At 36.7% G+C, this 27871-nt stretch overlaps 2 protein-coding genes and 1 long non-coding RNA gene across 4 annotated transcripts in view; 2 read left to right on the forward strand and 1 right to left on the reverse strand.

Moving 5' to 3' along the window:
* The window catches only part of LOC124520510 (uncharacterized), a 51547-nt gene extending 38166 nt beyond the window's left edge, over nt 1–13381 (forward strand). Inside the window, exons 3-4 of the long non-coding RNA XR_006964331.1 lie at nt 8862–8927; nt 13342–13381. This is a non-coding gene — a long non-coding RNA (uncharacterized LOC124520510). The remainder of the gene's footprint in view (nt 1–8861; nt 8928–13341) is intronic.
* HMMR (hyaluronan mediated motility receptor) overlaps nt 1–20521 on the reverse strand; it is a 40500-nt gene extending 19979 nt beyond the window's left edge. The window contains exons 1-10 of one of the 2 annotated variants that reach the window (XM_047091380.1): nt 20435–20521; nt 16279–16377; nt 15728–15810; nt 12241–12285; nt 8724–8912; nt 7182–7268; nt 6994–7094; nt 5369–5443; nt 5057–5235; nt 4250–4398 (exon numbers count right to left, since the gene is read on the reverse strand). In XM_047091380.1, coding sequence (XP_046947336.1) covers nt 4250–4398; nt 5057–5235; nt 5369–5443; nt 6994–7094; nt 7182–7268; nt 8724–8912; nt 12241–12285; nt 15728–15810; nt 16279–16377; nt 20435–20480 — 1053 coding nt within the window. In that variant the 5' untranslated portion in view covers nt 20481–20521. Of the gene's footprint in view, nt 1–4249; nt 4399–5056; nt 5236–5368; nt 5444–6993; nt 7095–7181; nt 7269–8723; nt 8913–12240; nt 12289–15727; nt 15811–16278; nt 16378–20434 lie in introns of both variants that reach the window. The other variant, XM_047091373.1, reaches the window with a different exon arrangement.
* Nucleotides 20522–20824: 303 nt separating this feature from the next.
* Nucleotides 20825–27047, forward strand: NUDCD2 (NudC domain containing 2). The gene is made up of 4 exons (XM_047091423.1): nt 20825–21333; nt 23513–23561; nt 23767–23918; nt 26175–27047. The coding sequence occupies exons 1-4, from the start codon at nt 21145–21147 to the stop codon at nt 26256–26258; spliced, it is 474 nt and encodes a 157-aa protein (XP_046947379.1). The 5' UTR covers nt 20825–21144; the 3' UTR covers nt 26259–27047.
* Nucleotides 27048–27871: the final 824 nt, after the last annotated feature.

Here is a 27871-nt window from a genome sequence, read left to right on the forward strand (position 1 = left end):
AGTTCAAGCCCCACAATGGGCTCTGTGCTGACAGCACAGAGCCTGTTTGGGATTCTCTCTCTCCTCCTCCCTCTGTCTCAAAATAAACATTTAAAAAATAAAGTTATACAATGCACAAATATATCAATACTGGGAAAAAGTTCTAACATTAAAATAAAGTGAAGACACAAATAAATGGAGAGATTCTGTGCTCATGAATTGAAAAAATTAATATTGCTAAAATATCCATGCAACCACAGCGATCTATAGATTCAGTGCAATCCCTATCAAAATGGGAATTTTCACAGATATAGAACAATGGAATAAGATAAAATTCATGTGGAAGCACAAAATATCCTGAATAGCCAAAGTGCTCTTGAGAAAGAAGAACAAAGTTGGAGGTATCATACTCCCTGATTTCAAACTATGTTACTCAAAATAGTATGGTGATGGCATACTAACAGACACATTGATCACTAGAATAGAATAGAGCATAGAAACAAGCCCACACATATTAATTTATGATAAAGGAGTCAAAAATATGTAAAGGGGAAAGAACAGTTTCTTCAATAAATGGTACTGGTAAAACTGGAAAACCACAAACAAAAGAATAAAAGTGCACTACTACCTTAATACCATTCACAAAAATTAAATAAAAATGTATTAAATGTAAGACCTAAAACCATAAAACTCCTAGAAGAAAACATAGGCAGTAAGGTTATTGACATTGTTCTTGGTGATGATCTTTTGGATAGAACACCAAAGCAAAGGAAACAAAAGCAAAAATAAACAAGTGGGACTACATCAAACCAAAAAGTTTCTGGGGGCGCCTGGGTGGCTGAGTCAGTTAAAGCATCCGACTTCTGCTCAGGTCATGATCTCACAGCTCGTGAGTTCAAGCCCCATGTTGGGCTCTGTGCTGATAACTCAGAGCCTAGAGCCTGCTTCAGATTCTGTGTCTCCCTCTCCTGTTTCTGCCTCTCCCCAGTTCACTCTGTCTCTCCCAAAAATAAATAAATGTAAAAAAAAAAAAAAAAAGCTTCTGCACAGGAAAAGAAACCATCAAGAAAATGAAAATGTAACTTACTTACATGGGAGAAAATATTTGCAAATCATATATCAGATAGGGCAGACAGGGGTTATAACCAAAATATATAAAGAACTCTTACAATTCAAAAGCAAAAAACCCAACTCTAATTAAAAACTGGGTAGCAGATCTAAAGAGGCATTTCTCCAAACATCCAGATGGCCAACAGGTACGTGAAAAGATGCTCAACATCACTAATCAACAGGGAAATGTAAATCAAAACCATAATGAGATTCACCTCATACCAGAATGGCTATTATCAATAAGACAAGAAATATGGGTGCCTGGCTGGCTCAGTCAGTGGAGCATGTAACTCTTGATCTTGGGGTCTGAGTTCGAGCCCCATGTTGGGCACAGAAATTACTTGAAAAAAAAAAAAAGGACAATAGACAGTAAGTGTTGGCAAGGATGCGGAGAAAAGGGAACGCTTGTGCACTGTTGCTGGGAATGTCAATTGGTGCAGTCACTATGGAAAAGAGCATGAATGGTCCTCAAAAAATTAAATACAGAATTGCCATACAATCTAGTAATTCCAGTTCTAAGTATTTATTTGAAGAAAATGAAAATACACACTTGAAAAGATTACGCACCCAATGTTCATATCAGCATTATTTACCATAGTCAAGATATGGAAAAAACTTAAATGTCTACTGATGGATGGATGAATAAAGAAAATGTGGTATATATACACACAAATTGATTATTATTCAGCTATAAAAAAGAAAATCTTGTTATTTGTGATGCTATGGATGGACTCTGAGGGTATTATATTAAGTGGAATAAATCAGACAAAGAAAGAACAATATTATATGATCTTACTTATATGTGGAATCTGGAAACAAACAAAAACCCAGCCATAGAGAACAGACCGATGGTTGCCAGAAGTGGGGGTGGGTAAAACGGGTGAAAGAGTCAAAAGGTACAAACTTCCAGTTAAAAAATACTTCAGTCATGGAGTGTTATAGCATGGTGACTATAGTTAACAGTACTGTATTGCACTTTGGAAGTTGCTGAGAGAGTCTTAAACACTCCTCAGAAGAAAAAATTTATAGTTCTATATAGTGATAGATGCTAACTAGACTTATTGTGGTAGTAAGTTTGCAACATATACAAATGTTAAATTGTTATGTCATATACCTGAAACTTACATAATGTTGTAAGTCAGTTATACCTCAATAAAAAAGCAAAAGCAAAACCCAGTGTAGATGTGCCCAGGAACACTCTATGAAAGAAAACAGGGCCCTTTGCCTTTAAAAAGAACGGTCAACATATGGGGCGCCTGGATGGCTCAGTCTATTAAGTGTCTGGCTTTGGCTCAGGTCATGATCTCCAGATTTGTGAGTTCAAGCCCCACATTGGGCTCTGTCTTGACAGCTCAGAGCCAGGAGCCTGCTTCAGATTGTGTCTGTATGTCTGTCTGTCTGTCTCTCTCTCTCTCAAAAGTAAACATTAAAAAAAAATTTAAAAAGAATGGTCAATGTAAATAAGCATTCTCTCCATCCTGTACACTCCTAACAATGCATTTAGGAGACACATCTCTTAAATACTAAGATACAAGAAAACATTTGAAAGGTCTGCCAACAGTAACTGCAGTTGTGGGACTGGATGGGACAAAAAATAACAAAAAACAAAAAACAAATGAAGTGGAAAAACGCTTCTGACTATACCACACCCCAATCCTAGTTTCCTCATTGTAGAGATAACCACTAGTTTTGGTATATATGCCTTCTAGTCTTTTTTACACATTTATACACTTAAAAAATACATACATATAAATGATATATACTACGTATGTAACGAACATTTAAAAAAATCCTAAAAATAGTTGAGATCTTCAAGCAAGTATATATAGATCTATTTAATTCCTTCAGTTGTTGCAGGCTGCCCAAAATATAATATTTCACATCAGTGCATTTACCTGTTTGCTCCACTCTCACTAATGTGTTCTGTATTATCAAATATTTTAAATGTTTATTTATTTTGAGATAGAAAGCACAGCTGTGTGCCTGTGCACACAAGTGTGCATGAGTGGGGGAGGGGCAGAGAGAGAGAGAGAGAGAGAGAGAGAGGGAGAGACAGAATCCCAAGCAGGCTCCACACTGTCGGCACAGAGCCTGATGAAGGGCTCAATCTCACCACCTGTGAAATCAGACACTTAAATGAGTAAGCCACCTAGGTGCCCCTATTATCAAATGCTTTAATGTGTGCCAATCTTGTAAGGGGAAAAAATTATTTCCATTTCTTTGATTATTACTAAGGTAGAGTATTCGTGTTTATAGATTATCTGAATTTCTACTGAGAATGATAAATTTACATGCTATGCTCATTTTTTTAATAAACTTTCTTCTCACATAAAATATTTTTTATGTAATCTGGGTTTTAAAAATTTTTCAGTTTTGTTTCACATGCATTTAGACACTATTTTACAACATAACTGTAAATGCCTAAGTAGTAATCTAACACAAGAATGTGCCAGAAAATATTAAAAAAAAAATTTTTTTTTATTATGTTTCTTTATTTTTGAGAGGCAGAGAGAGCATGAGTGTGGAGGGGCACAGAGAAAGGGAGACATAGAATCTGAAGCAGGCTCCAGGCTCTGAGCCGTCAGCCCAGAGCCCCGATGCAGGGCTTGAACCCACGAACTGTGAGATCATGACCTGAGCCGAAGTTGGACACTCAACCGACTGAGCCACCCAGGTGACCCTATGCCAGAAAATTTTTTTTTTTTCCAACGTTTATTTATTTTTGGGACACAGAGAGACAGAGCATGAACGGGGGAGGGGCAGAGAGAGAGGGAGACACAGAATCGGAAACAGGCTCCAGGCTCTGAGCCATCAGCCCAGAGCCTGATGCGGGGCTCGAACTCACGGACCGCGAGATCGTGACCTGGCTGAAGTCGGACGCTTAACCGACTGCGCCACCCAGGTGCCCCAGAAAATATTTTTAAACTATTTTCTTATTTTGGTTTATTAGTTGCTTATAATTTTTTCACATCATCAATAATGTGATGAATATTTGTGTGGCTTAACAGCATATACATGACTATTTCCTCAAGATAAGACTTTAAAAATACAATTGTTGGATCGAAAGACATATATAATTTAAAGGTTTTCAGATACACAGGGAAATGTATGACATATAACAAGCAAAAGTTTTTGCTTTTTTTTTATTGTAGTGTACTACCTTCTCTTGTTGCAGAAGTGAATCACTTTGCAGTTCTTTTTGTCGTAACTTTTCATGTTCTTCCTTTTCAAGAATAAGTTTCTCCTTTAAGTTTTGCATTTCAGAATTCAGAGCTTCATCCCGTTCCCTATCCCTGTTGATGAAGTCTTCTATACAAATGAAAATGCTGTATTTAGATACATGTATTTAGAGAATGTATTGCATTTAGAGAAACTGGATTTCCATATACCATTTTTTGCTGTTAGCATGTTATACAGATCAAGTATTTCCAAAGAAATAAAGCCAAAACATAATTCTGAAGTTTGTATCATTTACTACACAAAATGTAGTGCATATCCTATGGTATGTAATAAAACCTCCAAACCTGGTTTGATATATATCTTCTCAATTTAAATGGCCACCCAATGAGGAAGTCAAGAAATGCATCACTGTATATTTCAATCAAGACAAGCAATATATTGAAATAAACAGAAAACAAACATTGTAAAAGACAAACATTCTCATATGGGAATAGGATTTTAATGTTATTTCCACAATTTTTTAAAAAACTCTTAAATACAGAGAACAAACTGAGGGTTGATGGAGTCGGGGGTTGAAGGAGGGGTGGGGGAGACGGGTGATGGGCATTAAGGAGGGCACTTGTTGGGACAAGCACTGGGTGTTGTATGTAAGTGATAAATCATGGGAATCTACCCCTGAAGCCAAGACTACACTGTATGTTAGCGAACTTGACAATAAAAAAAAAAAATTTGTTTTAATACAGCAGTACAGTCCTTACACACTGTACATGTTACTTATGTTACATACCTTTTTCTTTTTCAAGCAGCTGACACTTAGCATTTAGGTTTTCGACTTGTTTAGAAAGCATAGCAACATTTTCCTCAAGAGATTGCTTAAGGCTTAAAACTTCATAATTCTTCTCTTTCAAATTTTCTTCTAACTGGGCAATATCTAGCTTGTATTTTTCCACTTGATCTGATGCACAACTACAGTAAAACAAATTATTTTGAAGAGCACATAATTTAGGCACAGGGAAAATTAAACTAAAAAGGATGAAAATGATGTATTCATCACTATTCAACAAAATAAGGTCCAATTTAAAACTACTATTAATATTACCTAATTTCTTCGATGTATTCTAAGAGTTTTTCTGTTTCGGATTTTTCATCAATCTTGTCCTTCTCTATTGAAACACTGAAAAAAATTACATATATGAATACTCACAGTAGTCACACATAATGTTTAATCTGTACCAGATACGGCTGTATCAGATAGGCTATCTCTAGACTCCAAATCCTTAATTCTTATTTTCTGTGACCTCTTAAGTTGACAATTTAGTATATGCAAATAGGAAACTGAAGGTTTTTTTTAAAGTGAGAAAGCTTTCCAAATAAATTCTGATAAATTTCATGATGATGAAAATTATCACCTATAACACTCCAAGTGTTAGAAATGATCTTTCTTGTAGCCTTCCCAGTCCCCACCCCACCATCACCCATACAAAATAGCCTTTGTTCTAGGTTGATTTTTATGCAATTACTTCGGTGTTTATCTCCTCCAAACAACTCAATTTAAAAAATGAGCAAGAAAGTTAAATAGACACCTTACAAAAGGATATATTATATATATGAATGGTCAGTGAGCACATACAGTGAAGCTCGGCCTTAGACTAACAAAATTACAAATGAGATACTATTTCCTACCTACTAAAAGGTGGAAATCAAACAGACTGACAATATCAAACCTTGGAGACGTGGAACAGTTGCACCTATCACGCATTGCTAAGTGGGACTGTAAAATGGCTCATACAACCACTCTGGGTTGGTTTGTTTGTTTGTTTTAATAATTTACACATATACTACACTACCCTATGACCCATGTATTCCAATCCTAGATGTTCATTCAGGAGAAATAAAAACTTACGTCCACAAAAAGATATACATAGAGGACTTACACTATCAGAAAACTGGAAACACAAATAATGATCAACAGAGGAACAGTAAACAAATGGAGGTATATTCAGATAGTGGAATACTACTCAGAAATAGAGAACAAATTATAATACAACAGTATAGATGAATCTTAAAATACTATGTTAAACAAAAGAAGACACACACACACACACACACACACACACACACAGAGTGATAAACACCTCCCATCCCCACCCTCCAAAGACCAAACTAATTTATATGATGGAAGTCAGAAAGTGGCTTCACGTGTTGGGGGCCTCATAATGGGGAAGAGCAGGGGAGCAGGAAGAGGCAGGAAGGAATTTTCTGAGAGGATGGTAATGTTCTCTGTCTTGTTTGTAGGGTGATTACAGAGGTGTATACAATTGTCAAAAGTCATCAAACTGAATACTTATGATCTATATATTTTTTGTAGGTAAGTTACAGCTCAATCATAAAAAGGAAGGCTAGGATTATACATTAATCACAGCTTCTTATACCAATATTCCTCAGTTTTGGTCTACCATCTCCATAAGATGATGCTACTACAAAGATGAGGAGGCCTTTCCTCATAATTTGTACAAAAGATGGACAAAAGTAATACATTTATACATCTTTTCAGCATTAAATGGGAGTGATCAGGGCTCAGCTAAAGAAGAGAAATAAGGCAAGCAGGGAGGCAATGAGAGAAGTATGGAGGAAGGTTAAGTCTCAGTAAACAAGAGAGAGGTGAGAGAGGGAAATCAACAATTAGTTACACTTAACAATTTCTCTTTCTTTTTAGGCACTCACAGTTTCCCCTCCAGTTGTGCTATTTTCCCCTGAGACTCCTCAAGATTCTTCTGAGTGACCTGTAGCTTCACCTCCATGCCTTCCTGTTTAGCCATCATACTCTACACAACAAAAATAGGTGTTAGGAAGTGGAAGTTGTTCAGGTCCCCAGATCCAGACACAGCAAACTCACCAAAAGTATCACTCACCCTTATCTTTGTTTCTCTCTTGTTTCTAAGTTTCATTAATTCGAGGCTTAGAATTCTCATAGTCTTCTGGTTACTATCTTCAGAAAACTAAGTACAAGAAACATATAAAAACATTTAGATATATTTTCTGTTAGATCTTATATAAAATCACATAAATATTGATTATTCTATTACTGGGACTATTATTTACCTACAACATATTCTGGTAGAGAAAATGCCTTTGATCACACCAGGATTACTGATTTTATGTAATATTGCTACTGTTCTTGTCCTTTTTGATTAATGTGACTTTCTGGCTTATTTATTTTTATTTTACTTTTTCTAAAGATTCTATTTTATTTAAACAAATTTCTTTTAACATTTATTATTTTTGAGAGACAGAGAGAAAGATGGCACAAGCAGGGGAGAGGCAGAGAGAGACAGATACACAGAATCCAAAGCAGGTTTTAGGCTGTGAGCTGTCAGCACAGAGCCTTATGTGGGGCTTGAACTCACAAACTGTGAGATCATGACCTGAGCAAAGTCAGATGCTTAACCGACTGAGCCATCCAGGCTCAGCTAAAGATTTTATTTTAACTAATCTGTACACACACACACACACACACACACACACACACACACACACACGGGGCTTGTACTCACAACCCTGAGATTAAGAGCTACATGCATCACCAAGTGAACCTTCCAGGCACCCTTTTCTGCTTACATTTTAAAGCTCCTTGGGTAGTTACCTACCTCTACATGCTGGAGAGTCTACTGCAAGCCTCCAAAACAAGCTTCTCAGAGAGGATTTTGTAATATGTGCTTGCTTAACAAAATGCATCTAAACTGCCTAGTCTATTTTGAAATATGTAGACTATACAGTTCATCCCAGGCCAACTAAATCAGAATCTCCCTGGATGGGGCCCAGGAATCTGCTTTTTTCCCTAAGCTTGATTCATACGCATCCTCATTCAAAGAGCTCAACACATTACAGGCTCTGAATAAATGATTGCTATTAAACTGAACAGTGACGTACAGCCTCCTTTTACTTCTGACAAAAGCAAATGACCGTGTTATGTCCTTTAAGATCTATTAGTATAATATTATTAATAATACTAATACTAAATAAAATATTTATAAACAGAATATCTATTAAACACATTTAATCCACAAATTTATTCACTTCCCACTTCAATCCCAAAAGGATTTGAAATGGAAGCCTTCTGTCATGTGATTATTTCAGAGAAAGCTCTAGTGAGTTCTACACATAAATTCTACAAGTTTTATTAATGCCCTTATTTATTAGGAGTGACTTTGAAGGAGGGTGAGAAAATGTCAGACATTAAAACAAAAACCAACTTGTTTATCATTTCTTATGTGTCAGATACCATAATAAAAAAGACAATGATAATTCTTTTTGGAAGCAGCTTAACATTTAAGGTACATTTGGTAAAGGAAAAAGGCTAAACTAGAGCCTAAAATTCTCAAGATATAAGAAAAAAAACCTACAACATGTTTATAACTTATTCAGTTGTAAATATTACCATGAGATTTAAATACCTTTGATTTTAGTAGCTCATTAGTCCTGGTTAATTCAATAAGCTGTTTTTCTAGTGAAGCATTACTTGCAGAGAGAGATGTTTTCTCCCTGACTGCAGCATTTAGCTTAGCCTCTGTCTTCTCTAACTCGGCTTCCAGATCCTGGATCCGCTTATCCTGAGCACCACGTTCCTGCACGAGAACACGAATCTGGACGGAAACAAGGTGATAAATGAATGATTTACCAATACAATGCCAATGTAACTAGATGCTACCGAAAATAAAACAAATTCTAGTAAAAGCTTTGTGACATGATGTTGTTAAATATTCTGATTTCACTATTTGAACATTCATATTTATATGTTTTAAAAATCTGTAAGAACTTAAATCTGTAAGCATTTTAAGAAGAGAGGATTTTAATTGTTATAAGCTTCCAGGTATAATTAAACTGTTCACTTTTAAGGTATTTCTACCTATAAGAGTTCTTCTTTTCTCTAGTTCTAGTTATATGAACTCAAATTATAGTTTGAAATGCTAACTATCTTTTTTATTTCAAGAAGGCAGAATGGGGCTTCTGTGTAGGATACAGTAAGCACTACAATAGGAGTGATCAGGAAGCCACCACTCTTGTTGCAATTATGAGATCAAAACCAACACCAAAATCAAAACCACCTATCTGACAACAGAAAATGTGGAAGTCAGGAGACAATGAAATGACTTGTTTAATACAAGGGGAAAAGTACCAATCTAAAATTCTGTTCCCAAGGAAAATATCCTTTAAATTTGAAGGTGACATGATGATGTCTTACGAGAAAAGAAAAGCTGAGAGGATTTGCCAATAGCCTGCAGAACAAAAGGTACTAAAGGAGTGTGTAGGCTCAACAAAAATGATCCCAGATATTTACAAGATTTGCACTTTAAATATAAAGACAGGGGCGCCTGGGTGGCTCAGTCGGTTGAGCATCCGACTTCAGCTCAGGTCACGATCTTGCGGTCCGTGAGTTTGAGCCCCACGTCAGGCTCTGGGCTGATGGCCCAGAGCCTGGAGCCTGCTTATGATTCTGTGTCTCCCTCTCTCTGTGACCCTCCCCCATTCATGCTCTGTCTCTCTCTGTCTCAAAAATAAATAAATGTTAAAAAAAAAAATAAATAAGGACATAGAAAGACATAATAATGGGTCAGGAAAGATCTACCATGTAAATATTAAACAAAAGAAAGATGGGATGCCCTTATTAATATGATACAAAGTAGACATTTAAGGCAGAAAGTATTATTAGCGATAAAGAAGGAATTTTATAATGGAAAGGTCATTTCAAGAGGAAGATACAATCAAATTTGTTGTGCAACTTTAAGTTCAAAATATACAAAGCAAAATGTATATTGTGTACATTACATAGGTGTATGTATGAGGTGGAAATGAGAAAGTACCTCTTTCTCTAGCTAATAGAATAAACAGACAAAAATATCAGTACAAAACTTTTAAACATACTGAACTGACATATATAAACTGTACCAACAAGTACATATACATTCTTTTCTAGTGCACATAAAACATTTACCAAAATAGATTATTTGTTGGGTACAAAAGCATCGAAACAGCACAGTTGTATTAAGTCACATGAAGTATTTCCTACTCTTTCTTAACTGACTTTGTGTTGACACTAATCTCAGTATTTTAGGCCAAAAATGCTTACCTAAAAATGTATCAAACACCATATGTATATATATGGCTATGAACTAGATGCTAGCGATTGAATGAGCTTTAAGGTTCCCTACCAGAAGATTCTCTACGCTTACATTATTGGTTTATAAACAACATTTAGAGCAAAATATTGTAAACTAGAAAAAAGAACACTGAGATTATCTTTACAGGTTTTTGCAGTTAAGGAGGTTTAAGCTTCAAAAAAAGGGTTTGTACACTCAAATGCCTATGTGGCCAAGCAGATAATATAAATAAGTAGAGAGAGCCAGGTGAGGACTGAGGAGCAAATGTGGAGTATAAAGGAGGCAGCCCTGCAAAGCCCTAGCATATTGTTGCCCTGTAGTGGAAAGTGGAAACAGTGTCGTCAGATCGTCTGATTTTGCAACATAAGCCAGAAATCTGAATGTTTTACATGAAATGTTACTTTTAAATATTGATAATTAATTCAAATTAAATAAACAAACAACAAATATTATGGGGCTTAAATAAAAAAGAGCTCTATTTGTTTAAAAAAAAAAATCTCTATTCTAATGGTGCCTGGGTGGCTTAGTCAGTTAAGCATCTGGCTCTTAATTTCGGCTCAGGTAATGATCTCATGGTTGCAAGATTGAGCCCCACATAGAACTCTTCACTGGCAGTGTGGAGCCTGCTTAGGATTCATTCTCTCTCTCTCTCTCTCTCTCTGTCTCTCTCTCTCTCTCTCCATCTCCCTCTCTCTCTGCACCTCTCAAAAATAAACTTAAAAAAACCTTTCTATTCTAAACGATTAAGAAACTGATGCAAATTATCAGTTCTAATCTTGGCACTGCCACTCACTTACCAGTTAACTGAGACTCAGTTATCACCTCTCTAAGTATTAACCCCTACATTGTAGGCATGTATCCTCAATAAAATGATGGCCAACATAATTAAATACTAAAAGAATCAGAGCAACCAGGGCAGAGATTTGCAAAGCTATCTTGACGTATTCTTGGTCCTAAGCTAACATTTAACTGTAATCACTGGAAAGTTTTAATATGTCATAAGAATATGTGCACTAGAAAAAGAGTTGGTCAGCAATGTAAACATGGAAAGAAAACTGCTAGAGAAGCAAAACTGGTAGTGACCATCTTACTCCTGCTTAGGGAAGTAAGTGGACTCTTTAGGTCAGCATTGCTCAGTAGAGACTTCTGCCATGGTGGAAATGGACTGTATAGTATGGGAGCCACTCACTGGAGTGCTTACAGCGCATTTAAAATGTGACTAGTGCAATTGAACTATTGAGTTCTTACTTTTACTTAATTTAAATAAGTCTCAAATGGTCAGTGGCTACCATACTGGACAGGATAGCTCCAGATTTACACTCCAGCTCCATTTTATCCTTAAATAAGGCATATATAACTTACAGAGCAGAGGATGTGTAAGATTAGCACAACTCTTTCACAATTCAACTAACCTGCTAGGATTTCATGCTAAGAAATTCTCTAGTCACTGTCTTAACATAAACATTAGCATACAGGAAGAGTGTGCACTGAGTAAATGTAAATATTTGACACACGCATAATTGCAATATAGCAATATATTAATTTTTAGTGATCAATTTTTAATAGAGTGGGTAATCTTGAATCTGCCCCTAACAAACTTGACACTGTCAGCATACCACACTGACCACCAGGCTCCGAAACTTAGTATCTAATGAAGCTAAGGAATAGTTACCTCGCAGGCACTGGTCTGGACAGATTATCTGCCTTGCTATGCAACTCCCCAAACTGCAACAGAATACCTGTCTCTTAACTCTAAGTCACTCTGCATTTTATAGCACATTAATTTTTCAATTAAGTTGAAAGCATCGCTTACCTCTTTTTCTAGTATCTTCAAATCTTTATCATTCTTTTGAGACTCCTTCTATTTAAAAATCAAAGAACAGAGATAAACAAATTTAAGCACCACAAATATCACAGCCAAATTTGATTTTTAGCTATAAAAAAAGATTAAAGAGTTCAAATTCTTTCTTTCTTTCTTTCTTTCTTTCTTTCTTTCTTTCTTTCTTTCTCTCTTTCTTTCTCCCTCTCTCTCTCTCTCTCTCTCTCTGTCTCTCTCTCTCTCTCTCTCTCTTTCTTTCTAACTTTACCCCCAAAGTGGAGCTCAAACTCATAATCCCAAGATTAACAGTCACATGTTCTGTTGACTGGGCCAGCCAGGCGCCCTTTTCTTCTTTTCTTGAAAATATAATTGACTTTACTAATTGATTCATGCATCAGGCAGCATCCCATCTAGCAAGTAGAGGGGAGCTGCCTCCCAAACAGTTAATTTTTATTTTAAAAATTTCCTGTGTCTATTAAGCATTTTGTAGGAGACTTACTTGGTAAAAGAAGGAATGGATTCTTTAAGTCTTAAAATATTTCAGGTTTAAGTTTTCACCCCCATAGATTATTAGGCTTTTCCTAATAAGTCCAGGGAAAAGAACAGGTGGTGCTTTAAGAATAAAGCTACTGAGCGCTTTCTTTCTAATGTTAAACAGCAATACATTTTGAATATTTAATTATGCTATCCCAGAAAGAAAACAATCTTACAAAGAAAAATCAACCTAAACTCTGATACTCAAAGAGTAAAAAAATGTGTGTGTGTGTGTGTATATATACACACACACACACACACACACAGAGAAATAAAAATTAAAATGGTATAAGATGATTTAAAAAAAAATTTAAGTCTATTTATTTATTTTTGAGAGACACAGAGAGCATGAGCCAGGGAGGGGCACAGAGAGAGGAAGAGAGAGAATCCCAAGCAGGCTCAGCACTGTCAGCGTGGAGACCATAGTAGGGCTCGAAATCATGAAACCACGAGATCGTAATCTGAGCTAACACCGAGAATTGGATGCTTAACCGAATGAGCCTCCCAGGTGCACCAGTAAAAACTTTTTTTTTTTTTAATGTTTATTTATTTTTGAGACAGAGAGAGACAGAGCATGAACGGGGGAGGGTCACAGAGAGAGGGAGACACAGAATCTGAAGCAGGCTCCAGGCTCTGAGCTGTCAGCACAGAGCCCGACGCAGGGCTCGAACTCATGGACCGTGAGATCATGACCTGAGCCGAAGTCAGACGCTTAACCAACTGAGCCACCCAGGCACCCCAGTAAAAACTGGTTTTAATCTAATTATTGCCTTCTTTCAAAATAAGACATATAATTTTGGTCTATGTCTTTTATATCCAACAGCCTTTCTGATACAATGGCCCTAAACTGAGTATCTATCTTTCCCATGTTAAATGGAAGAAAATGGATAAATATATTGAATGCAACCTGTTTTATGTACTTCTAAGTTGGGGAGGGAGGGGGCTACATAACTATCATATTTATTAATTTCCCACCTGATGGAATTTTCTATCAAGGAAGGCCTATTATTTAGGGGTTTTACACAAACTTGTATGTAATTTAGTTTTCTAAAAGTTATATAATTAATTCAAAATATCAGAACTGTTTCTTCAAGAAATTCAAGTCAAGAGATTTAAATCAGTTTCTTTTTAAATATTATTTTATTAAAAAAATTTAATTCCAGTACAGTTAACATACAGTGTTCTATTAGTTTCAGGTGTACAATATAGTGATTCAACACTTCCATACATCACCTGGTGCTAATCAGAACCCGTGCATCCTTATTCCCATCTCCTCTTTCACCCATCCCCACCCCACCCTCCCACTTCCTCTCTGGTAACCATCAGTTTGATCTCTATAATTAAGAGTCTGTTTCTGGGATTGTTTTTTTTTTTTCCTTTGCTCATTTTCTTTTTTGTTTCTTAAATTCCATGTATGAATGAAATCATATGGTATCTGTCTTTCTCTGACTTATTTAGCTTAGCATTATATTCTCTAGCGCCATCTATGTAATTACAAATGGCAAGATTTTATTCTTTTTTATAGCTGAGTAATATTCCAGTGTGTGTGTGTGTGTGTGTGTGTGTGTGTGTGTGTGTGTGTATTTATTTGAATCAATGTGTAAGAAAAGACTGTCTGTATTAGTGCTGCCTAATAAAAATATATCACAAATCACATATGTACTTTTTTAGTAGTTAATTTAAAAAGTAAAAATTTTAGGAGTACCTGGGTGGCTTAGTTGGTTAATCATCTGACTTTGGCTCAGGTCATGATCTCACAGTTCATGAGTTCGAGCCTCACGTTGGGCTCCGTGCTGACAGCTCAGAGCCTGGAGCCTGCTTCAGCTTCTGTGTCTCCCTCTCTCTCTGCCCCTCCCCGACTCTGTCTCTCTCAAAAATAAATATTAAAAAAAAATATGTACTTTTAAATAAAAAGTAAAAAATTTTAAAATATATTTTACTGTACCATAAATGTAAAAAAGTATTATTTCAACATGTCATTAGTATGAAATTATTAGTGAGATATTTTATATGTTTTGTACTAGGTCTATAAACTTTGGTTTGTATTTTACACTTACAGCGTATTTCAATTCAGATGCTTAAGTTTCATCAGAAAGAGCCATCTATATTTAGATTTCATAAAATGTACAGATGAAAAAGTAGATGCACATTCCAAGTTGTTCCAAAAACATTTAAGTTTTCCAAGAATAGAATCAAGTATCAGTTTTTTATATATTACTTAAAATTAAATAGTATCAAAAATTTAGCTGTTCACTTTGAAGTGCTCGATAGCCACATGTGGCTAATCACTTCCATACTGGATAATGAAGCCCTATAAAACAAGAAGCTTAGATAATCGCTAAATGAACAAGTCTAAGCCTTGGTTTCCCAACTCTGAATCTTTTCCACATTTAACAAATCATTCTTTGCAACTCCTTAAGAAAGTACAACTTGCTTTATAAACTAATGGAAACAGTGATAATAAATAGGCTGTTGCACAAGCCGCAACATGAAGTTAAGAATTTAATGTCCCACCACTCCTTGGCAGTCTTTGAATAGCAAATAAATCTCTTTTAGGCATTACAATACTTTTTTCCTTTTTCTTCAATATTTACCCTCTGCACAAGTAAGCAAACAAAACCAAAACAACTCAAACAATGATAACTAATATATCAAAGCACTGCATACTTTTTAAAGGCTTACTAGGTGTTATAAAATTTATCTAGATAGAGAAATGACTGAGAAGTCGAGACCATTTTGTAATTCTGAACTCCAGACACATTTAAACAATGTATGTAGTAATGATGTAAACATAAATCTTGCTAGAGTCCTAATGATAATATTTTTATTAATTTATAGATTTACTTATAACCTTATACACTTAACCCATTCTAGTCAAATAACATAACTTTTGGAAATGTTTTCATGATTTAGGTACTAAACCAGCTAGAATATCAGAGTTCCTCACCTTTAATCCCAAAGTCTTGGGAACTTTTCTTGCTGAAGCAGGCAAGGTAATATCTTTGTCAACATTAAGATTTTGTTGAGATTCTAAAATAAAATAAATTGTACAGATTTTAGTTGGCACTTACATGTTTGAAACACAGACAAAACCCAATTTCCAAATTTCTTATTATAATTCTTAGTGAAGTAGTATTAAAGTTATTTTTTTCTGACTGTATATGTCCAAATAATTAGTTGTACAATAGTGTTTACACATCTAATACTTTTCTGATTTTCCTAATATTCCCTGATGGAAAGTTAAGTTGATTACCAAAAGGGAAACTATGTATCTATGTGAGTGTCTTGCTTAACTTTCCTGGTTACACAACAGTGAAATGATTAAAGCATTAGTCTGCAGTTGACTCTTTTGTAAATTCATCAAATAAGAAAATTTAAATATAACTGTAGCTTTGCATTTTTAGAAATACTATAGCATCTTTTAATTTAAATACTGTTACTCATAATTTTACAGCTTATGAGATCATATAACCATTATGTTATTTGAGAATCTGTTACCTTTCTGTTTTTTAAATCTTTGTGATTTCTGAAAAGATACCGGTCCTTTCAATACTTCTGAAGTTGTAACATCATAAGCACCTGGAGATGGTGCACAACCTACAGGAAACATAAAACATTAATTAATGTCTCATCTTATGCTACTTACGATCTTAAGTTAAAAATATGTTATAGTATAATGAGTAATATAAATGTAAAATGCCATTAATAAATTGTTTGTTTTTTCAGGGGTTCCTGGGTGGCTCTGTTGATTGAGCGTCCGACTTGAGCTCAGGTCACATAAAGCCCTGCATCAGACTTGTTGCTGTAAGCACAGTGTCCACCTCAGATCCTCTCTGCCCCTCTCTCTGTGCCCTCCCCCATTCACGTGCTTTCAAAAATTAAAAAAGAAAAAAACAAAAAAAAAAAACAAAAAAAACCCAATAAAACCTAAACATTAAAATAAATAGTTTGTTTTTTCAAATGTAAAAATTTGATATTACAAAACGGGCCTCTTTATGAAGAAAACATCATTATCTTCCCAAATGATCTTTATTTCAATGAGTCAAAGGAACACAGGCAACTGAGCAAAACAGCAAAGACAGTCTTGAAATAAACATCAGGAAAGAACAAGCAACATGGCTTTGTTATTAAGGATTGAATATAAGAAAAGATTTGGAATCAACCCTACCCAAAAAGAGTCACAGATAATTACCATCAGATTCTAGAAATGAATAATGATCATTTTATATGTACTCACACAAAGATTCCAATACTGGGAGCTTTTAGATCTAAATGTGGTCAATAAGGGGTTGAGGTAGTAGATTTCCAATCAGGAAAGAGTCTCAAAATGAAGTACAGAATTCAATGGGGCATCTAAGGTAAAGGCAGACTTAGAAACATTAGTCTTGGCTAGCTCAGATCTCTCACACTCCACCAACTGTTTACACCCTGGGGTAAACAGGAGGCTGACAGCGGTTTCCCTAAAATCAGTTTAAGGGTCGCACATCTTAAAGCACCTATGTCACCCATTTGGAATAGGGATCAGCAGAAGCAGCGCAGAACATATCATATTTTAAAGTAACAAGAGACTTCAAAGAAAACTGCCAGCACTGTTGCCCTTTTTGGGGAGGTGGGGATGAGTGTATGCAGAACGTGTGGCTATTCTTTGCTCCCTGCTTTTGTTTTTTATCTACAAATGTTTGTTTATTTCTTTATTTATTTAGAGTATGAACAAGTGGGGCAGGGACAGAGAGAGAGGGAGAATCCCAAGCAGCTCTACGTTGTCAGCACTGAGCCTGATGTGGGGCTCAAACTCACCAACTGTGAGATCATGACCCAAGCTGAAACCAGGAGTTTGACGCTTAACCGACTAAGCCACCCAGATGCCCCATAAAAGTTTTTTTTTAAAGCTGTAGGCCCAAGCTGGGGCTTGAACTTACAACAACCCTGAGATCAAGAGTCACATGCTCTACCAAGTGAGCCAGCAAGATGCCCTGCTCTCTGCTTTTAGGAATGTTTCTGTGGCAAAGTGTGAGAAGCACTGGTCTAGACTTGTCAGAGCAGCCAGAAGATAAAATGCTGTTGAATTCTTGTATTCTGGTTCATCATTAGGTCTACACTCTCAAAAGGGGATATGGGCCAGTGAAAGATCAGATGGTGTACAGTGACTAAGCAGCATCACGCGAGTTGAGAACAATTAAAATCACACTTAACAAAAACTTCCCTAAAGAGCAAAGAAATCCCATTTGATACTTATGGGGATTTGGATTCAAGAACTAGGTTGAAATCCAGGCTTTGTGAGACTGTAGTATGTGCAATTTTCATGCTCTGGGTCTTTTCCTTACTAACGCTTAAATGTACGACATCACAGATACATATGACTTGCTAGAAATGTGGGGAGAGGGGACATTAGACAAACGGGATGGGATATCCTGGGAGATAACACAAGCTTTCTGGCACAACTTCTATTTTGATCAACAATAATCGGAAGCTAACATAGGCAGTCAATACTTGTAAACAAACCAAACATTTTATGTATTACATTAAATAAATGCTTCAAACTTCCAGATCTCTTTATTTTCTATTTCTTCCACCTCGAATGGACAGCCCACCTTCCAGTTTGCCTGGCTAACTCTCACTTACCTTTCAGATCTCAGCCTCTTCCAGTTTTCTCTGAATCCCCAAATCAGGTTGGAAACCTCCCTCCATAGCAGCATGTGAATAGTGTTATCAAAGAACTTGACACTTTTGTAATGGCTTTTAATACACTTATTCATCTCCCAAATCAGATAATGTACTTATTCATCTTGCAAGTTAGATAAAATTGGTTGAAGTTAGAAACTCTCTTGATCATGCCTGTATCCCCAGTATTTGGCTCAGGGTTGAGTTTGGCAGTATGGTGAAGAAAACATAGAAAGTCACTGGGGATGTCAGAATGTGAATAGAGTTTTGTAATTCCTCCAATCAGGCTTCAAATCCAGCCTTGTATGCCAATCAATAGACATTACTATGTGCCAAGTACTTTCAGCCATAGGGGAAAGATGTGAACATCATACTCTCTGATTTTCTAATCTAGCTTTAAGACCCCTGGAAAGTTATTTTTATTCAAGGCTGAATTCCCCAGTTGTGAAACAGGAATAAAAGAGTATCTACCTCATAGTTGCTGGGGTTACTGGAGTAATAAGAGAAATCACTACAGTGCTCACATATGCACAAAGCATCAAATAAATGATAACTATTATTGCTCCTGAAACTGTGAATCTGAAATATTGTAACACTGGTAAAGGCAATTTAATCTATTATAAAGAAAATAAAATTCTCCTTAAAAGACACACTGCTGAGAGAATTTTGAGAAGGTTCTTTGAATATCCAGGAAATATACATTCCCTGAATCTCTTAATTTAGAAAATATGCTTGTGCTGATCCATTTGTCACTTGGCTTTTGTTTGTGAACAAAGTGATTCTTATTTCCACTTGCATGTTGGCTGGCAAGTTAAAGATGTAACAAATGATCATTAAAAAGTGTATATTATTGGAGAGCTGGGTGGCTCAGATCATGATCTTACAGCTCCGGAGTTCAAGCCCCGCATCAGACTCTGAGCTGACAGCACAGAGCCTGCTTCAGATCCTGTCTCTCTCTCTGCCCTCCCTTGTTTGTGTTTCTCTCAAAAATAAACTAAAAAAACATTAAAAATATGTATTATAATGGGTAACGGATAAATCAGGGGCTTTGATGTTCAGCCCTCCCTCTCACTTGCTACTCAGTACAGTTACAAAACTCCTCCATTTCCTCAAGTGTACAATGAGGACAATATCAGTACCTTTCTCACCTGGCTGTTGGAAAGAGTAAACCAGACCGAAGAGGGAAGACCTTAGCACAGTCCCTGCATACAGTTTGTGTCTACTGAATGAGTGCCTCACCAACCACATCTGAGTCTTACGGTTATTGTGCTTATGCCCTACAGTGGTTAAGAGTACAGGATGGATTCATGGAGGCCGGGTTTCATGTCCTAGTTCTGCTAGTTTGGTTGTGTAACGCTGAGCAAATCTAAGTCTCAGTATTTTTGTCAATAAAATATTGAATAACAGGATGACCTCTCAGGAATGTTGGACAATTAAAGAAGAATTAACTGTAAATACTTAGCATGGTACTGTTGATATTACCTGTTACTACTTCATTAATGTTCTCAGTAAGCGCAGCTACCATAATTTTACCCAAAAACTGCCGTTCCCAATCAGCATTCTTGTATTCCTGAGTGGAATATCTACAAGAAATCCATAAGTTCATACGAAAAAGCAGTGGTCAATTTTTTTTTTTTTAAATAAGGGAGGCCTTCTGGGCTTGACCACCAAATACCTACCAAACAGCTTCCTTATCCTCATCCCCTTCCCTCTGCTTTAGTTTCTCCACAGACGAATTGTTTATTAGCTCTACTGTCCATTTGAATGCAAGCTACTTGGGCAGGGACTTTGCTTCATTCGCTGCTGTATCCTTCTCACTCTGAATAGTGCTAGGCATGTAGTAAATGCTTCGTATAGATCCCAGAAAAACTAGTCAGTTGAAGGAGACCCATCCTAGCCCTAAAATCGCCTATTTGCCTCTGATGAAGGGAACCGAGAGGGGCAAGGTGCGTGACACCATATCCCATCCCCCAGCTCCTTTCCCTGTACGCACCAGAAGGGTCATTGAATCGTTTCAGGGGCGCCTTAGGAAAGGACATGTTGACGACCAGCTCCACAAACCGAAGGTCACTAGCGGTCCTCGGCAACTTCCCGCTGCCTTACAGCCTACTCGCTCCAAATTCAAATCTCCCCGCTTATTCCCCGCCCACCTTCACGTCAGCAGGTTCGAAAACCAAAACCCTGGGCACACCAATCCAGGACGGGAACAGCTAAAGAGCATGCGCACCTGGCCTCGCAGCATGTAATTAGCGGTGCCGTGAGTTCCGGTTACTAGCCAATAGGAGACTATTACTGCCTCCTCCCTTCCCCACCCCAAGCAGTGTCCAATCATTCTTGGCGTTACTCAATTGTAACTTACAGAAGAGCAGCATTTGCGCAAGCGCATTTCATAGCTGAAAAGGTCGGAAGTCCGCCTTTGGCGTCATATAGGTGGCAGTGCAGTTAGTTCTAGTTTCACTGGTTTCAACCTCCTCTCGCCGTTCCTTGGGTGTAAACCCCCCGGGTTTCAGTTCTTTCAAACCGGCTACTGAAAGGGTCCTAAATGGCCATTGAAAAGGAAAAAGGAATACGCTGAGACGTCGCTTACGTCCCTGCGCATGTGCAGTGACCTGAGCGGACTGTCCAGGGCGTGGCCTAAGCGTGGACGCTCCGCGCGTGCGCTCCCCTCGCTTCTTGTGGCTGCAGCTGGGAGGCTACTGGAGTATGTCGGCCCCGTTTGAGGAACGCAGTGGGGTGGTTCCTTGCGGGACGCCGTGGGGTCAATGGTACCAGACCTTGGAGGAGGTGTTCATTGAAGTTCAGGTGCCGCCAGGCACTCGCGCCCAGGATATCCAGTGCGGCCTGCAGAGCCGGCATGTGGCGCTGGCCGTGGGTGGTCGCGAGATCCTTAAGGTAGCGGCAAGTCGGGGCTTGTGCCCAGTTTCTTCCTGGCCTCTAAGTCCCCGAGTCCTAAGGTTCAGGGTTTCCGTGGAAAGACTTGGAAGGCCGAATGGCTCCTTGCCCGAAAGAGCTATAGCATTGGCCTAGTTTTGTGCTGGTCGGAGCCCCCACTCAAGGCTGGTCCTGAGTTGAGTGGAGATTTGAGGAGCCCAATTTTCTGGCTTTCTCAACCAAATGAAACTGCTTCTTTTGTTCCTCTGCGGGTCTTCACCTGGATCTTTAAAGGAACAAATGTTTATCGTACATATATTTTCGTCCAGGCACTGATTTAGGTGCTAAGAGGTCAGAGGTGAATAAGGCATACGTTTCTTGCACACAGATTGTTCTTGTAGGGAGGCATAATAAAACTAAACTAATAAATGTTTAGGAAGTCACGGAAAAGTAAAGAAGAAAATAAGGGATAAGGATATAGGGATGAGGATTCAGAGACGATATCAGGTGATTTATTTTTTCATCAAAATGAGACAAAAATCTGCATGTTTGTGGAGTGGTTAAGCAGATAGTCTAGGGTTGTTTGGAGAGAATAATACTTCTTTTATTCTCATCATGCCCCTTAGATCTGAGAACTGCATTTTCCTGGATAAGCTTTATAGTTAAATTCAATTACGTCGAAGTTGGACTTCTTTCCCAGATTACATACTCAAGATGTTTGACGATAGTGTAGCGAAGGGAGATTCCTTGATGTAGGATACCTGGCTCTGCCATTTCTCTAATTTTGTAACCTTGGGCAAGAGATTATTCTGTGTCCCTATGCCTTCATCCACAAAGTGTGATAATTATAGTACCTTTCTGATAGGATTGTTTTGAGCATTAGGTGCTATCCATGGGAATTAAGAGTTTGGGCAAGTGCCTGGTATGTAATGAGTTTACATGCTAGCTGTTACTGTTATTTTTAATATGGAAGTGCTTTAAGTGCCTCAGAGAAAAGGAGAGAGTCATGTGGAAGACATTGATTTATGTCAGCTTGGATTTTAATGACCTTTCTGAATAGTTGTGCAGTTCGTGGTTTCCTGAACAGTGGTTTAAGATTACCATTCAAATTTCCCTTAGTAATTTCAGAACTTTAGCAGTGACTTTAACAGTAACTTTATTTACAATTTAGCAGTAACTTCAACTTGAGGATTTTAGATACATGTTTAGACTAGTAAGATTTTTTTCTCACTGGTGTTGAAATACGAAAAAATGTGTTTGCTTTATGTGGCATTTTAATTTTATTTCCTAAAACTTAAATTTGGCAAGTAGCAACAAATCAAAATGGATTTGAGCAGATGCATTCTCTTTTAAACTTATGTTCTGTTGATTTCTTTCTTAAAACAACAGTTTCATCACAGCTTATCTGAAATCAGAACTACAGTATGTGCTTTAAAAATGTTTAGTGCTACATTGCCCAACAAAGAGATTGATCCAGATTTTTGAAGTTTATTTTAAAAGACATCATTTCTTAATTTCAGCAGGGAAGCTCTTGTAGTTCATTTTAATTGGTAAAGTCAAAGCATTTCAGATATTAATTTCACATTTGGCTGCTAAGTGATCAGTGATATTTATTCATCTCCTGAAAATTAAGGAGTGCTGATCTTTCTTTTGAGAGCCCTGTGTTGTCAGTAAATATTCCAAGCAGTGTAAACTAGGTTGCATTTCACTTGCTACGAGGAAAGATAGGGTTGAACACCTATCAATATGTTGAAATGGTATAAAATTTTATCTCCCTGCCATAACCAAGCTAGACAACTAACATCTGGATTAGATAGGAAATTAGCAAAGTTGGGGCACTTGGGTGGTCAGTTAAGCGTCCAATTTTGGCTCAGGTCATGATCTCACAGTTCGTGAGTTTGAGCCCTCGTTGGGCTCTGTGCCAATAGCTTGGAGCCTGGAGCATGGTTTGGATTCTGTGTCTCGCTCTCTGACTCTCTCCCACTTGCACTCTGTCTCTCTCTCTCTCTCTCTCAAAAATAGATAAACATTAAAAAAAAATTTTAAACAAAAAGGAAATTGGCAAACTCTTAAATCATGAAAGTCTTATAAAAATTAATGACATTAATGTTTTCAGGACATAGATATTTCATGTACTAAAATAAACATTTTTATTTAGTTATTTATTTTTTGTACTAAAATAAATATGTTTATTTTTCAGGGCAAACTCTTTGATTCTACAATAGCTGATGAGGGAACATGGACTTTGGGTAAGGATGATCTATAATTGTTGGAATCTTTTTAAAAATTAATCTTGTCTTCAAACTTAGTATGTTTCTTCTGTGGTATCAGGTTCTTTGTCTTTGCAGCTCTGGAAGATAGAGTGATAGAAATGTATTGTAAATAGTTACCTGATGGTTTTTGAAAATATACAATTTTATGATGAACTCTAATTTCTTTGTGTTTTTTGTTTAGAGGACAGAAAAATGGTCCGTATTGTTCTTACAAAGACAAAGAGAGATGCAGCAAATTGTTGGACTTCTCTTCTAGAATCTGAATATGCAGCTGATCCTTGGGTGCAAGACCAAATGCAGAGAAAACTTACATTAGAAAGATTCCAGAAAGAAGTAAGTCAGATGAGTGTATGAATATGTATTATTAAGCATTTTAAGATCATAGAAAAATTATTTTTTGAAGTTAAAACTCAAATTTGGTTACAGAAAACTCACAAAAGTTCTTTAAAGGAGTTTTTAAAATTAAATGGTTAGAAAAATTACTGGTCTTTTTTTGTGGATTTTAGTTTTTCAAAATTTCTGGGGAGGGTTTTGTTTGTACTGCCATAGTTTATAAGTTTAAATTTATTTAATGTACACCAGTAATGCACGAGTGAACTCATAAAAATTTAATTAGTATAGACTTACATAGTGTAAAAAAGTTATAGGTTCCTTTCATTAACATCTCTCCATTCCTTGCTTCTGTTTCATTTTTATCTCATTGATATATTGGCTTGCTGCTTTGTTTGTAACATAAATGCAGGATCACACTATATGTATTGTTTGTTTTTTTTTCTCCTTCTAAGTGCTTCAGAATGTTTTCTCGTTTGACTGTATCATCGTTATTTATTTAGCTCTTCCCTTTTGATAAGATTTGGATTTTTCGATTTGTATCTATTTCACAGTTTGTTCTTTCATCTTTTTGAAACTATTCCAGTGTTCCATTAATTTATCTAGGAGAAGAATTACTGGATCAAAGCACTCTTCAAATTTTGATGGATAATTTCTATGTATATAATGGTGATTTCCTAATTTGTATCTCCAGTCTAGACTTTTCTCCCAAGTATTGGACTCACGTTTCTAGTTGCATATTCAGCATCTCCACTTGTCGATCTGACCTATCAGACTCAACATACTCAACATGAACTTCCTAACTTCCTCCCACACTTGTTATACCTCTAGCCTTCTCATCTTGGTTGATAGAAACTGCTTGTTCAGAAATGGGAAATCATCCTCCATTCCTAGCTCTCTCTCACACACTGTATCCAATTTGTTAGGAAACCTTAGTGGCACTACCTTCCAAGTATATTCAGAATTTGTCCACTTGTCACCACCAACTTTCCAACCACTCTGATCTGGACCACCTGTAATGTCTTGCCTAGGTTACTCTAATAGCCTTCTAATGGTTTTCGTCTACCCTTGCCAAGCTGCAGTGTTCTCAAAACAGCATAGCAGTCCTTTTAAAAATGCGAGTCAGAACACATCGCTTCTCTTCTCAGAACTCTTTCACTCTAGTAAAAGACAAAGTTTTTTTTCCAGGCCCTATCTGATGTGGTCTTCCATGATCTCCCTGACTTCTTCTCCTGCAACTGTCTGCTTCAGTCATTTTACCTTAGTCATATTGTATTACCTTAGCCTTTTTGTATTTTTGAATATTCCAGGCCATTCCTTTTCTGTCCTTTTGACTACAGTGTTCTCCCAAAGCTTGGGTGACTTCTTCATTGTTTTCAGGTCATTGCTCCGTAAAGCATATTTTGATCTTTGATCATCCTATTTAAATACTATAATCTCATTTCCCTTACTTTGCTTGCCCTTCCTTCCTTCCTTCCTTCCTTCCTTCCTTCCTTCCTTCCTTCCTGGCACTTGCACCAACTGCTAACGCTCTGGATCAGGGGCTGGCAAGCTATGGTCCATGGGTGAAATCTGGCCGACTCCCAGTTTTTGAAGTGAAGTTATACTGCAATACAGCTATGCTTGTTCTTTTGGTATTTTCTTTCATATAGCGATACCAGACTTAAGTAGTTATGGCAGAGACTATGCGGCCTTCATAGCCTAAAATATTTACTACTTGGCTCTTTACAGAAAAGTTGGCCAACCCCTCTACTAGCTAACTTACAGTTTTATTGTTTGTGTTCTCCTATAACAATGGCAGCTCCACCAGTGCAGGGATCTTTGTTTTATTCACTCTTGAATTCCACATGCTTCTAATGGTGTCTTCCAAACAGTTGGAACTCAGTAAATGTTTGTTGAATAAGTGAAATGCCCTCCAAAGAGACTAAAGCATGAGTTAGTACTTACTTCATAGGATTATTATGAGGATTAAATATGTTAATAAATGCATTGCTCTTAGAACCCTGCCTGGCATGTAGCAAACTCTCAAATGATGCTAGTTATTAAAATCTATTTTCACACTTCTATTTTGTATTTGTATTTGTATTTGTTCTATTTTGGTGATTACAGTGAAATTTGGTATCTTTTCATATGTTTATTGGTCATTTAGATTTCCTGTTTTGTCAGTGGCTAGTTCATGTCTTTACCATTTCCCTTTTGGGTTACTTATACTTTTCCTTAAAAGTTTTGTTTTATCATAATTTTTTTCATGTCTTTTAGAATCCTGGTTTTGACTTCAGTGGAGCAGAAATCTCAGGAAACTACTCTAAAGGTGGACCAGATTTCTCAAATCTTGAGAAATAACCACTACTTTTTTTTTGCTGCATTCTGTGGATCTCAGCAGATGTTGCCAACTTAATCAAAGGAACAGATTATGTGATGGAAAATGTGGATACCTGCAGTTAACAAATTGCAAAATATATTTAACTATGGTTCTAAAAATTGTATTCAAATATGAATTACATAGGAAACATCTTAAATACTGTGGAAGCTATTCTACTAATAGAAAGTAACTTTTTTTTTGAACTTGTTTTTTTGCTCAGCATGAAGTTTTATATGCTGCATTTTACTAATTTCATATTTAACCTGTATTTTTAATACAAAAAACATTAGGGTATAGATCATGTGAAATGACCGGGTGCCTTCAGGGACAATTAAATTTTTCTTTCAATAAGTGTAATGCAGGAATAATGATCAATAAACTTTTCTAAATAGGAATTGTGGACCCCTTTGTCTAAGTATACCAGTTCAGACAAGGAATTATATTACTGAAAAAAGTTTTAAGAAAGGAAAAGTCCACAAATATATTCTGAGTAATGTAATTTCAAGAGTTAATGAAAATTTCTGAAGTAGCATATTCCTTGGGAGATGACTGTCAAGAAATTTGAAAAATAGTTAGAAACCTAACAATAGGAATGGATTAATACAAAACAGAAGCAGTAAAGTGAATGTGGTTATTGGGTGAGTCCTTTGTCAGTGACAGAAAGCAAATTATGGTTAATGTTTGTAAGTAAGTGACATAATTTTGCTCTTCAGTGACCCAGACACATAAGTATGGATTGTCTTAAAACTGTGATTCATTCTTTTTATGTCCTTTGAAATTTAAAAATATTTCTGTCTATATTTTTTAAAGGTTTTATTTTTAAGTAAGCTCTATACCCAGTGTGGGGCTTAAACCCACAACTCCGAGATCAAGAGTCTCATGCTCCATCGACTGAGCCAGCCACCTGCCCCTAAGAAATATTTTAAACAGTCCCAACATTTAGAAAAGTTACGTGTAAAGTACGCAAATTGTTTTCTTCCTGATCTGTTTGTAAGTTTATGATATGATGCTGCATCACCTCTGAGTACCTTAGTGTGTATTTCCTTCAAAGAACATGCTCTTACATCACAACAATACAACCATTAAAATCAGGAAATTAGCATTGATACTTTCTGACCATCTAATCCTCACATCTTCATTGCATTCAAGTTTAACTGATTGTCCCAGTAATGTCCTATATAGCAAAAGGATCCAGTTGGAATCATGCCTTGCCTTTAGATTAGATGTCAGGTGTCTTTGGTCTACTTCAATCTGTACCAAGTCTTCATTTTTTCTTGACTTTTGCAGCCTTGGCACTTTTGAAGATTACAGGCTAGTTTTGTACAATATCCCTCATTCTGAGTTTTGTCTGATACTTCTTGATTAGATTCAGGTTATGCATCTTTGGCAGGAATGTTACAGAAGTGATGCCACGTTCTTATTGCATCCTGTCATGAGTTAGTAACTTTAATTTGTCCTTTTTCTGATGGTCTTTACTTTAGATCACTGAATAAGTACTGTCTGCCAGTCTTATCCACAGTAAAGCTATCCTTTTTTGGTTTATAATTTTGTGGGAAAGTAGTTTCAGAGTACTACCTTGTTTTTCATCAAACTT

The sequence above is a fragment of the Lynx rufus genome, unplaced genomic scaffold (genome assembly GCF_022079265.1).
Source record: "Lynx rufus isolate CCGP_SWC_20201006 ecotype Redwood Valley unplaced genomic scaffold, mLynRuf1.p SCAF_1, whole genome shotgun sequence".
Classification (NCBI taxonomy): Eukaryota; Metazoa; Chordata; class Mammalia; order Carnivora; family Felidae; genus Lynx; species Lynx rufus.